The sequence below is a fragment of the Eptatretus burgeri genome, chromosome 3, assembly GCF_056783735.1.
Source record: "Eptatretus burgeri isolate ZD-2024b chromosome 3, Ebu_testis_v1, whole genome shotgun sequence".
Taxonomy (NCBI): domain Eukaryota; kingdom Metazoa; phylum Chordata; class Myxini; order Myxiniformes; family Myxinidae; genus Eptatretus; species Eptatretus burgeri.
Window position 1 is genome coordinate 20,736,625 of NC_140963.1, and position 13,547 is coordinate 20,750,171.

Consider the following 13,547-nt stretch of genomic DNA (forward strand, 5'->3'; position numbering starts at 1 on the left):
GCTGGATTCAGTGACACCGAATCTGCTGCCAGCCTCTTCAGCAAACCTGCAGACTGGGAGCTTGAACAAAGTGGTGAAAGCACATCTATACATCTTGTTGATCGGATAACTTGATGAAAAATGGTGATCTGGTGGTCAATGCCTCGCCTATTTATACGGTTCGAGTCGGTGCCGAGGATGAGATCACGGGTAATATCTACTGCTAGATTCAACTTTCGGCCTACTCATCTCCGGCGTGCTCGCTGCTCTCTATTGTTTGCGTCATAATACTGCATGATAACAAATTGATGGTCAAAAATACATTAGCTTTCCATGTAGGGCATGATAACGAAACATTCATGTGATACCGCTGTCAAAAGTGGGCATTAGATACCACCGTGAAAAGCTACGAAACGGAGGTACCCCATTGGCCGGTGTGGACAATAGCATTATCTATTCATGCCACCTACATCAAAAGTGAAACAGGCAGTCAGGCCGAAGTCACATTTGCTCTACGGCGAGGATATGGCAGCCGTGCACCCTCTGAATTGACAGAAACGTGTGGCGTTTCTTAGGGCCCCCCTGCGGTCGCCTTGCGTCTGCCTTGAAAATTCTATGGCCGCCGCAGGAATGCCCTAAGGTCACCGTGCGACATCAAATCAAAGACCGTACGGCACCCCCACGTTTTCGGTCTCCACAATTTATAAATACGCCGTGCGGCTACCCAAAAAATAAAAACATATGTGACTGCTACATTGAGTGACCGTGGAAATACTGTGGCCGCCCTACAATTGCGAGTGGCCGTAGATTTTGTAGACCCCACGGCCGCCGTGGCAAATGTGACTTAGGCCTAAGCACCGACCAACAGAGACAGTTGCGGCGTTCAACAATGAGATAGTCCACCGAGTATGTGGTCTGGTTTGAGCATCAAGACGAAGTCGTCATCAGCGTCAATCATTTGTCAGCTGTTTTCAAGTAATTTCCACACAGAAAATGTTTGAGTGTCAGTTAAAAGTGCAAGAGTGCACTTTGGCACTACATGTACAAGCGCAGCGGATTCACACCGCGGTGCTGCGCAATACACGTTTTGATGCTCAAAATTTCTTACACCTGTTAAGGTGCACTCCCAACTTTCGAGATTTACCGGCGTGAAAAAAAAAGTGCGTCATTCTTGAAACTTTACAGTATATGAATTTACTCTCAAAGATGGCGACAGGAGGTGGCTTTGTGTGTTAAGTTGTGAATTGTGAGAAAATGACTGTTTAAAATCCTTAGTAAGGTGCATCATGGTAATAAAAAAAAAAAAGTGATCAGAGCTGATAGCAGGCTGACAAAGACAGCACACTGCCATCTTGGTAAGGCTTTTTTTCATTTTTGTTTTTTTAATGATGAGCACCCCATAAATTATCTTCAAAGGTGGTGTTTCAATTTACCTAAATACCGTTTTCATTCATGCACCCCTTCGTATGCATGCAAAGTTTTGTGCCGCTCAGTTTCATGGTTTTGGAGATATGGAGGAGTCACACTGTTCTCTTCTTGCATATGGAACCTTGGCTGACGAATAGCTATCACTTCTTGAAAGCGCGACTGTGCCCCTCCACCATTACACTGATACTCATTTTGGCGACCTTGGAAGGATGACAGGCCAAGTCAAGCTCGTCTCGTGTTAATTCAACGTGAAGGGGTTCAAACTCAGGATCCTGAGATCCCAAGCCATCCACCCGAACTGTTAAGCCAACACCAGGCTATACAAAGCTTCCTAATGTACATCCATACCCACGCATTTGCCTATCCCCACGGTGTGAGTAAATATCACCCAAATTTAATTTTCATCTTTGTGAACACAAAGTTGAACTCGTCTGAGACATTGACAATACAAAGCTCTGCACCAAATTTAGCGGTTCTAACCAAATGGTGTCCAGTTATTCTGCAGACATCAAACAAACAGGATCATCGCAATACTCAAACAAGAAAAAGAGCAATCGGAGATTGCAAACCCTCGCCAGGACTTCTTTTGAGTGATGTATTTTTTTATTACAGGTTTTCAGGTAAATCCTGCCAAACCATGTGACCAATGACATAATGTGTGAACCTTTTGTTCCTCATGGACAGGCGGTCACATGTGCAAAGTTTCGCCTCGATCTGTTCAGCAACTTCAAAGATTGTTAGTTTTTTTTTGTAAACAATATGGCTGCCAAATCACATGACCGATGACGTCATTAAAAACATTTTCTATGGACCATTTTATCCCGAGATGACCCTCAAATTTTTTCATACTGATCGGATGTGGCATTCTACATATGCAATTATGACGTCATAACGAGGGCACCTTTGACGTCATCATAAAAAAGATCACACATTCCCGATGAGGAGTACTTGTTACGTGCCAAGTTTCAATTTTTTCCTTGGTACGGTTTCAGAGATAGAGGTCCAAAGTTTCTGAACCTGACAAGCGGTTGCGGAGAAAAACACGAAAGTTTTGTGCAGACAAACAAACAGACGCCAATGCAATACCCTCGCCAAATCCTTCGGCGAGGGTGATAAATCATCCGATGGATGCGGTGGGAGTAATAATAAATGAATCATCTAATAACAAATAAAAGACCAAAAACAGGTTTCAATTGAATGGCAATTTTTTTTTTTCCTTTCAAAAGTCCATCAGTTAAAGAACATATCTTACATTTGTTTGCACCTTAAAGAGGATCGAACATCAGAATAGCACAATTTCATAGACTGTACAGCAAACATCATACAAAACTAAACAAAACCATTCCACTCCTTCCAATGGTGAAGTTTGATGCACCAATCACTGTTTGCGTGATATTTAAACCTCAATAGCTCAAGCCAACACGAAGTTGAAAATGTATACTAAAGGGACAACAAAATAAGAACATTAGGAGAAAAGGCAGTCGATGAAACCAAAAAGAATTTACAATTTTCAGAACGAACCCCATTGCGCTGTTACAAAAGCAGTTGGAAAAGGTGAGGGGGTCAAAAAGCGAGAGAGCTTCATGCAATTGCCAAGCGCTCCAGCGTTCTACGGTACTGCGTTACAACTTCTTGGAATTCCTTCTCCAGCCAATCCTGCTGTTGCTTGATATCCAGCTGCTGTAGCTGACAGTCCAGCTCCTCGGGCTTCAGGAAACGCCGCATCTTTGCTATCTCACGGCTGTTTTTCTGTGAAATTACAAAACAAAAGGCACAATTACTGCTCGTCCACGTGAGCAGTCATATCATTGCAATCGATTTGGGATCGAACGCCTGTTGCGTCACACAGTTTGCTCATTTCATTGAAAAGCTGCCTGTATGCAGAGGCGATTTGCAATCGTCAAGCTGGGTGATTAGCCATAATATCACTGGAATTTGTCCCAAGAGAAGTCTTGGGTTCACTTCATAATTACCTGCATCACCAAAGGTGGATCGAGGTTATGTATTCGCCAATGTTTGTCTGTCTGTTTGTGAGCAGGACATCTCAAAAAGTTATGAATGGATTCGGCCAGAACTTGGTGGAAAGATCGAGTGTGTGACAAGGCCAAATTTATTTGGTTTTGGTGAAGATCTGGATACGAGAATTTAAGTGATTCTTCACAATTGAGAGATAGGGCAAAAAAAAAAAAAATAACGAGAAATAGCATGATATTTCATAACGTTGTGGACGGATTATGACAACACATGGTGGATGAGTTGGGTAGGTGACCAACAAGCAGATGAGATTTTGGTTAAGGTCCGGATCCAAATCCGGCCTATCAGTGGGATACAAAATGTAAACTATTCAGCGTGGCGGAGGTACGTACTCTACTGAGTGCCGTTCTCGTTTAGTTATAGCATACGGGATTCACCCACGAACAACTTCAAACATCCCAATATTGCTCTACAATAGAACATGATGACCGGAAAAAGTTCTACTCCTTGAAGTTGCTTGCCCAGAGTTTACCAAAACGCTCTTGACGCCACGTTTCTCACGATATCCCCATGCAATTTCTGCATCGTTGACATCCCTCAACCAGACTTGGTAGCATAATGGTTGGAGCATCTGCTCTGGGTCTGGAAGGCCGGTGGTTCAATCCCCACACAAGTCATACCAGACTTCAAAAATGGTGCATGCTGCTTCCCTGCTTTATGCTCAACATTTAAAAGGACAATTATCGCTGGGAAGGCAATGGCAAACCACCCAGTGTAACCCTTGCCAAGAAACTGCTTTGGCAGCAACACCTCTCAGTAAAGAGTATGGCACATCAAATCGAATGATAGCCTTCCACTCCCACCTCCACCCCCCCCCCAACCACCCTTCCCCCCTGCATCCGAGTACATGCGAGTCATTCGGTTTTGTGGATTTATCCATTTAGCACAACAAAAAGGTAACGTATGAATTTTAAAAGATGGAATTGATAATGCATTAAATGTCCATATATCAGACATTTACACCAGTGGATGTTAGCTCAGCTGACAAATATCATGAAATATGTGTCAATACCCACAAATAATTGCCTCAGATTCACACACACACACACAAAAAAATTGCTTTGAGTACACTCAGGTCCAGAAACACTCAGGTACAAAACAATAATACATCATTTAAGTGACATAAAATAAATAATACAAAAAAATTAAAACCCGCAAACAAACCTTCACGGTGCGACGTGTTTACAAATGCCAACCTTTTAAATGCCAAGATATTAACACAATATAGTTGTGAACATTGAGCTGCACCTGAAATGGCATGTTGAGCCTCCTTTTGACATCTATCCGGTAAAGACGGTACTTCTCTGTATTGCTGGGGTCTGTTACGCCCAGCCGCCGGATCTCGTAGACACGTCTTGCCTGTTTCTGCTCAAACAAAGTTTGGAAGTTGAAAGAAAATGTTAGGAATGAGACTTGGAAAAACGAGCTGGCAAATATCCAATCATCCCACCTTCGGCCAGAATATTTACTCGAAGGTTTACAGGCCTATGAATGTCAAAAAAAAAAAAAAAAAAAAAAAAAAAAAGTTGCATTTGCTGCACATTTTCTTATTAAAATAAATAAATAAATAAAATGCACAGATGTGACAGTGTCACAATCACAATAAAACGTATTGTATACATGTTATAAAAAGGATTGAGTAAAATTGTTGGACATCCCCTCGCCTCCTTTCATAGAGCTGTTTATTCCATTCTACCTGCGATTAACATGACCGTACTGTCATCACGAGTCGATCGATACCTGGGATGAGGCAGATGCGGTCAAGCAGCTTGCTTTCTCATCATGGAAAGCCAAGTCAACCGAGGTCACTCCATAAGACTCACAACCAGCGTGTCAATCCTGTGGCAAGCCAGTAAACATCAACTTGCTCATCTCAAAAATAACCTCTCCAATAAATCTTCTTCCTAAAGGTCCTGGTGGAAGGAACCTGGTTTAGTCTCTTTGCTGTAGACTCCTCCTCAATAAAATGGCCACAATAGACTCTGCTGAAGATTGGTGGAATGTCTCCAAGTGTTGACAACAGAATGTTGCATCACTAACCATCAATGTTGGGCATGATAACGTTGCATCACTAACGTTCCTACCATCCCTTTCTCCATGCAAACCTTACCCCTCATACCGATTGCCTCCTTGATTTTCTACCCACATTAAACATGCATGATCCAATCTTACTTACAGGTTACTGCCCCCCCCCCCCAAAGATCAATCCAACAAGATGGGCTAGCACCCCACTTCACACCTGTAACTCTTGGTGGCTGTGGAATCTAAAACCCATTATTAGCAACTACCACAAAGAGGTTGAAGCACAATGACTGCTGCTCTCACATTGTAGACATGTATATGGCATCTCTGTTTTCTTCCACCTCTCTTCAAATCTTGCTGCCTCTACTCTTTCACACCTCCATCTTCATGGACCTTTCCAAGGAAACCCTACACTACTTGTACGATTCTGGAAGATCCAGGCTTATTAATCACCTCGACTAGTTTCTCTCTTCTTCCACTTGTGGAACTTCAGTCTGTTTACTTCCAGGGTTTTGAGTTAGCAGTGCACCACCACCACCACCTCAAGTCATCGTTCATCTCCACTCGTGACGCTCTCCATCCTCATTAATCCCCCCCCACCCCCAACCCCACCAAACTCCTTCCCTCTCCCCATCTATTTGCAGGTTTTAATTTTCCTTCTCACTTCTCTATCCTCCACCGGTTTGTTCATCTCCTTGTTGTGTCCTGCTTCAAGGCAGTGCATTGTATTTCATGCTCTATGAATTTACTCCGACACGAGCAGAGACTTTGCAAAGTACATTAAAAAAAGAAAATCTTCAATTGAGATTTTTTGGGTCCCCGTTTAACACGATAAAATTCAAGGACGATTTTTCATCTTGCAAAATGCCATCACAATGCATGCCTTTTCACCGTAATAGAACGAGCGTACGTTGAAAACTTGTTTTTTTTCCTCTTCATTTGCACAATTAAAAAACAAAAAATATCTAAATGTATTAGAATTTGATTGTTGGGAAGCTGGAAACCAGCCTATAAGAGTGAAACATTAAAAGTTTCACCTCTCACCTCGCTCTCAACGTGTAACCAAACCGTTGGGAAAATTCATTAAGGAGCCCTACCTTGTTAATCTTCAACTTCTGCTGTGCCTCAGAAATCATTTCAGACCCGAAGCCTTGTGAGAGATGTTCTGTAGCAAAGGAAGGTAATTGACAGCACATCTTTGTGTCCACAAAGTCTCGGAGGCGGGTGAAGCTCTCGGAGGGATCCTCAGCTGGAAAGCAAGCAATCATTTGAAACAACTTAAGACTAATTTTCTCCACCACTCATTCAAGACAATTATATATATGATCAGGAGGGCTTGAAAGTCATTCTGGATCATGTTGAACTTACAAGCAAGTTGGATTCGTTCCTACCACAGCTAATAACTCAATTTAAAAAGAAAAAAAAAGTTGTCTTGTGTATTCAGTTCGGTGTCATGCTCAAGTCCAACGTGTTAACCGACTCACCAGTAATGTCCAAAACATCTGCATCTGCAATGAAGAACTTGTGAACAGCTTCGAGCAGGTGAGCCCCATGCGTTTGTCCTTGGAATGGAGGAAGCACAAGCATCTGGCTGCAAAGGAAAAGGTGTGAAAGCATGGTGTGTGTGTGTGTTCAAAATATCCCCGGAAGTAGACGTGAGCATCATCAGAAAGAACATCAATTTGTCACCTTATTTCTGATGGGAATATTACTGACTCAGTTCGAACAACAAATGCAATCTCATTCTTTCCTTCAACAAAGTTATTTCACACAAGAAAGAAAGAATATGCTGTTTGGTCAATATCATTTGCACTTGTCACAAATAGAAAAAAATACACGGAGCTTTCTATTCTGGGTAATGTCACTGCTAGTCATATCCAATCTGCTATTTATTATTATATAGCAACTGCAGAATCAAATCACTTTGGCCTCGCAACATCCGCCGAGTGCGGGTGTAAAGATCAATCATAATCCAACAAGATGGGAAGACGTTTAAAAGGGGTAAAGGGGAATTCAACAGAGACAAACTAGTTTCACTCATGTTTTGCTTTGTGGAAGACTTGTACATGTGCACCACACAGGTAGCCATTGAAAATACAGTTCAACACAATTCTCAACAAAATATCTTCTCAATTCTCTTACTTTAGGATATTTAAAAGGTCACTCAAGTAATACTGCAGTCTTTGATGCGGTCAATGAAATGGTTTGGACTCAATTTTAATAACTTAATCACTCCTGGTGACGGAGGATTTTGCTTGGTTAAACTTACGGAACAAACAAGTAAGAATGAAAATCCATACAAACCTGATACGAGGTCTGATCTTGTCAGGATAAGCATAGTAATTGTACACCGTCATATAGCCCACAATAGCATAGTGTGGTACTCCATCATGCTCAAAATTCTCAAAACTGCAAATTAAAACGGAGGCACATTGGAAGAAATATGAACGGGGATATTCAGAGATGAAAGTACTGGCTGCGCTTCGCGTGGAAAGGTGAGGACAAGCAAGGCTAATAAGTGCAATGAACAAACAATTACTCAGTACTGATTGAGATGGAAGCTAATCCATAGAATCGTTACTTATCATATTGATCTGGGAAAATGTGCCACCTTGTTTTGATCAAGATGTTCCATTTAAATTTAAAAGAGTACATTCTGTATTGTAGTACTTAAAATAAATAAATAAATCAACATTAAAAAAAATATATTGTATACTGTAGGACCCCGACATTCACGGGGGATACGTTCTTGAAAAATGCTGTGAATGTCAAATCCGCAAATGTTGGGGCATTGTTTCAATGGGAAAAGGGGAGGATAGGTTCCCGACGGTTCGTGATTCATGAGGGGAAAAATTTAAAAAATCTCGTGAAAAACCATGAATACGTGAAGCACAGGGCCATGAATGTAGAGGTATGTCACATGAGGGCCATGAATGAATAAGTCGGCTCGTGGAAGAGCTAGGACACTGAACAGATCAGGACGCACCAGAACAAAAGGAACAGCAGTGAGAGGGGTTGGGGAGAAATACCAACAGCAGGTTTGAAGGACAACATAGATACAGAAGGAAAGTCCGAGAAAGGAAAAACTGGGAATTTGGAAGAAGGGGAGATTGGGGTGGGGGGTTAATAGAAGTGGAAAAGGTCATGGTTTTTGGATGGGGGATGATCTGAGATGGTGGTTAACAGCTGTCTTGAAGGCCTGGAGGGAAGAATGAGACTTTAGAGTGTAGAAGTTGATTCCACAGGCAGGGGGAAAAAAAAAAAAAGAAGAGGAACAAATGAGTGGAGGTGAGCAGTGAGCCTGGATTTCGGTAGTTTCACCAGAAGGGAGTTGATGGTGGCCCATGTGAGCCCCACAGAAACCTGGAGGGGACAAAGCATGGAAAGAGCAGAGGGTGCAAGACCAGAAAGGAGGCGGTAGAAGACAGAGAGATAATGTTAACAAAGGGTGATTAGATGGACTTAATTGCTCAAATTAATAGGAAATAAAAATAAACATTCCTTCCACTGTAAAATCTGCAGCAAGCTCAAACTGAAATTAGATAAGTAGAAGAAAAAAAACAAACAAATGGAGTGCGACAATCACAAAAGAAAAATAATTATCAGACATCCTTTTTAGGTCATTGGAAGTGTGTTAGCATTAGGGGTAATATATGTTTTATGTACAAAGAGAAAAAAACAAAAACCAACAACATTGTGGTATATGACTATCCTGTATTGTGGTGTGGTAATGTGGCCACGACGGAATTTTCAAAGTCGTGAACAAGTAAGAATCAGAGAAAGACACAAATTGATCTGGAAGTTTGTACATGGTCCGACACGAGGCGAGGTGAACAAGTGGGACGTTCCACGATAGGGACGGCTATGAAGGATGACCGATAGCCAACTTAGATATGCCACTTAAAAGCAATTAATTTTTTTTTTTTTTTTACAAATATGGCATAATTGGATAAACGAGCCACTTACTTTATAGAAAAGTTGACTAAGTCTAGTTGTTTGCAGCTAGGAATTAATGTGATGTTGGTGTTGTTGGGGAAACCTCACAGCAAGAAGTAGTTCCACTTGTCATCATCAACATCGATGTAACTTGCTGTCTCTATGTACCACAAGAGGAAGGTCTGCAGTCGGGCGTGATATTCACGGAAACCAGGACACGTCATGTCAGCCTAACAAAAAAAAAATTATATATATATATATATAATTGAAAGTCCAAAAGAATAAACGTTGAAAGCTCAGAAAGAAATCATTGCTGTTGTTATAGTCAAAAACAATATTAAATTCTAACAACTATGAGCTGTTTGATTGTCTTGTATCACAAAAAATATATAAAAAATAAGCTTTCAATTACAACTTGGTTACAAACATGTCAAGACCTATTGTTTAAGCTCTGAAAAGACTTCTTCAGGACACACTCGTCCCTCTTATTGGTGCGAATTAAGATACCCTCAGTGGCTATTCATAACCAGGTAACAGCACACCTTGTATATAACGTAGGTGTATTCTTGGTCATTTTCACGACACGGTTGTGTATACAAGTGTATCAACTCTCCGAAAGGCTTGAACGTTGCATCCTTGCTCAGCAACGCCAGGAAATCATCAGCACCAGTGCAGTACCCCAAGGGAATGAACTCCTTGATTTTTCCCTCCACGTCATCTTGCTGCAGAGCGTATGAAATGCTTTGTTAGCCATCTACACACAAGGAAGGTACCTGTTACCTTTGTGTGTCGTTGCAGCCATCATCTGGCTGCAACTACACAAAAGGCAGGTTCTGCAGGTAATAGATGACACAAGTTTTATCAGGGGACAATAGGCTACCTGTGCGGTGCACTTGGCAATATCTTTCAATTTAATTCAGCTGCGGTGTTAAAGTAGAAAGTAATTAATAAAATAACACACTTTACCTCGATTCCCTTGAACCGGTCAGCGACTGTGGAAGCAAATTTAACTTGTAACAGGGTGGTTAGACGACAGGCGCTGTAATAGAGCCGAATTTGCAGTTCCTTGTACCCAAACACAGTCTCACTGCAAAACATCAATACATACAGGATTATAAGATCACAATTATATTCAGCAGCTGCGTTCACACCACAAGGGTATAAAACAAAAAAACCTGAAGGGCACTCTTCGACGTCGAGATATCGCCAGATATGCCTCCACCTACATCATTATACAAACTTGCACCAAGTTTGATTTCAATCCCTGAACCCAGATTCAAAATATTAAATAATTCTGGAAGCCAGAACATGTGTCCGATCAGGTTGAAATTACAATGAAATGTCTACTACATCATAATTGTGACAATTCATGTTGATTAATAAAGCGGTTCAAGAGAAAGAGTTTAATGAAAGATTTTCGTTCAATCCAATATGGCTGCCAGACCATGTGACCTATTAATTTTTTGTGAACACTGTGGCATCCCCAAGGCTTGGGGAACATGTGTGTGACGTTTCCGCTCGATACGTCCACCTGCTCTGGCGAAGGAGATTTTAAAGGTACATTCTTCAAAAAAATTATAGCTGTCAAACCATTTGGGTGAACTATGACGTCAAAGGTGGAGAACTTTTTGTTCCTGATGGATAGGTGATCATTCCTGTAAAGTTTTGCCTTGATCCATTCAAGGGTTTCAGAGAAGAAGATTTTGAAGGTTTTTTTTTTAATGTTAAAAATAAATATGGCTGCCGAACCACGTGACCAATGAACATCAAAAAAAAAATTTCGCCCATATAATTTAGCCCTAGATAACCCTCAAAAATTCTCGTACTGATCGGATAAAGCGTTCAATGTGTACAATAACGTCATAACAAAGCCACCTATGACATCATCAAAAAAAAACATCACGCTATTTCCTATGTGCCAAGTTTTAATTTGTTTTTCCATGGAGTGGTTTCGGAGATAGAGGTCCAAAGTTTTTCCTTTGTTCCAAAATGGCTGCCACACCAAATGACCTTTCGCATCATAATCATCATTAATGCATCATGCTACACGAGTAATCGCACCGATGCTGAAAATTGTGCCAATCGGATAAGCGTTTGCAGAGAAAAGAGAGGATTAGCAAGAACATATGTACGTACGGACGGACAACCCGAAAACATAATGCCACCAGCGACTTCGTCAACGGAGGCATAAAAATGATACGTATATACACACCAGCTTCAACTTTATTTATCATTTTTTTTCCAGCCACCTACTGTAATAGTAACCAACATAGATAGTGGGAAGAGTAGACACATATACGCTAATGATTTCACAATAACTTTAACAGAAGCAATAAATAAACAAATTGAACAAGCAACTATACTTGAATGATGGCACGGATTACGGAGCCCTAACAAGAGAAACACACAGGACATGTGATCTCGACTTGGAAACGACTGCCGCAAGACTTATAACAACAAAGAATGGGTCAGGTTGGTAAATGAATAAATAAAACCTGAAGCGAAGGCAGAAGAAAATAACGGCATATAACAAGGGGAATGGAGTCGCTGCTCATGGTGACAGGCTGGTACGGAGGTGTGCCAGCAAGTTGGTACAGCTATAGAGCACACTTGTGTGAGGCTGCAGTTGGCTCATGCTCTGGTGATTCTCATTACTCCATGACAAACTGGCCTACTTCTGCCTCTCCCCAGCCCTCCACCACTCCACACCCCACCCCCCCCCCCATCACAAAATTTGAAGAAGAGCACAATAAATTGGAATCTGGTGGAAAGCCAAGCATATTACGAGGAACAAAGGTGTACGGATACAAAGAATACCTCTGTAGTCAAATTGATAGTCAATGCATGAGAACAATTCAGCTGAACGTTCATCTTGTCAAAATGATAAACAAGACTAGAACACTCGGTAAACGCATACCTCCACCAGGCTGAAGAGTTTACGTTTTGTATCCCACTATTAGGCTTGATCTGGATCCGGACATCAACTAAAAATCTATTCGGCATGTTCTTGTTAACTAATCAACTCATCCACCGAGTTTTGTCACAACTTAAATGGTTGTTTACTTCCTTCATCGAACCAAACTTGAATCAACGTGACAACTGCATTGGTGGTGTGTATGTGTGTGTGTGTATATATATATATATATATATATATATATATATATATATATATATATATATATATATATATATATATATATATATATATATATATATATATATATATATATATATATATATATATAATGCATCAACAGTTTCCTGCTTTTTACAAAACATTTGGTGCAATTACAGAAATAAAGTATATTGTGAAAAAAACATAAAATAAAAATAATAACTAGAGCTGCCACTTTATAACTGCTGGCAGTGATGACTGGTACCCAAATGTCCGCCTTTGATACAACACGAGACTGAGATGATAGTTCCAAAGTTTTGATTTGATAGGACCAGTGGTTCCAGAGAAAACATTATTTATTAGTGATACAAATACAGCCCTGCTTCAATACAGCGCGGGACTGACGAGTTACGAACCAGTAACACAAAGTGTTCAATCTATTTATTATGTATTCAGTTCGCCCTTTTTCCTGGGGACATTGACGGTATCAATTGAATTGCTATTCCTGTCCCCTCAAATGCATTCAGGTGCAGCGAAATGAGCCTTCTGGAAATAAAATTAAAATCTAAAAGTTCTCAGATTCAAATAATTAAATAATTATAACTACCAGTCCTTGTAGCCGATCAGCTTTAAATTTAAAACCTACGTTTCACATGTCTGCTACATCGCAATTGTATCATTATACATTGAATGATGCGGCGGTTCCAGAAAAGACATTATTTAATATTTTTCTTCAACCCAACATGACTGCCAAACCATGTGACCTATCAATTATTCATCAACAAACATATCCCCATGCATTGGAGAATATGTGTGTGAAGTTTCCTCTTGATCTGAGCAGCCTTTTGAGATAAAATGTTTGAAGGTTTTAGGGTGAATTCAATATGGCCACTAAACTATGTGGTCCACACGGTAAACCGAAACTACCCCGAGTAATGTGATCCCCCTACCGTATGTCTCTCCACTACGTGGGATTGAAGAGTTATGGACGCAGTAACACGCCGCATTCAATCTATTTATTACGTAAGCAGTT

General features: G+C 40.8%; 1 protein-coding gene across 2 annotated transcripts in view; it reads right to left on the reverse strand.

Annotated features, from left to right (window-relative positions):
• Nucleotides 1-2,594: 2,594 nt before the first annotated feature.
• The window catches only part of HAT1 (histone acetyltransferase 1), a 123,608-nt gene continuing 112,655 nt past the window's right edge, over nt 2,595-13,547 (reverse strand). For both annotated transcript variants that reach the window (XM_085872577.1, XM_085872576.1), the window contains exons 4-11: nt 10,366-10,486; nt 9,942-10,121; nt 9,508-9,629; nt 7,768-7,872; nt 6,948-7,054; nt 6,561-6,712; nt 4,690-4,806; nt 2,595-3,156 (exon numbers count right to left, since the gene is read on the reverse strand). In XM_085872577.1, coding sequence (XP_085728703.1) covers nt 2,989-3,156; nt 4,690-4,806; nt 6,561-6,712; nt 6,948-7,054; nt 7,768-7,872; nt 9,508-9,629; nt 9,942-10,121; nt 10,366-10,486 — 1,072 coding nt within the window. In that variant the 3' untranslated portion in view covers nt 2,595-2,988. The remainder of the gene's footprint in view (nt 3,157-4,689; nt 4,807-6,560; nt 6,713-6,947; nt 7,055-7,767; nt 7,873-9,507; nt 9,630-9,941; nt 10,122-10,365; nt 10,487-13,547) is intronic.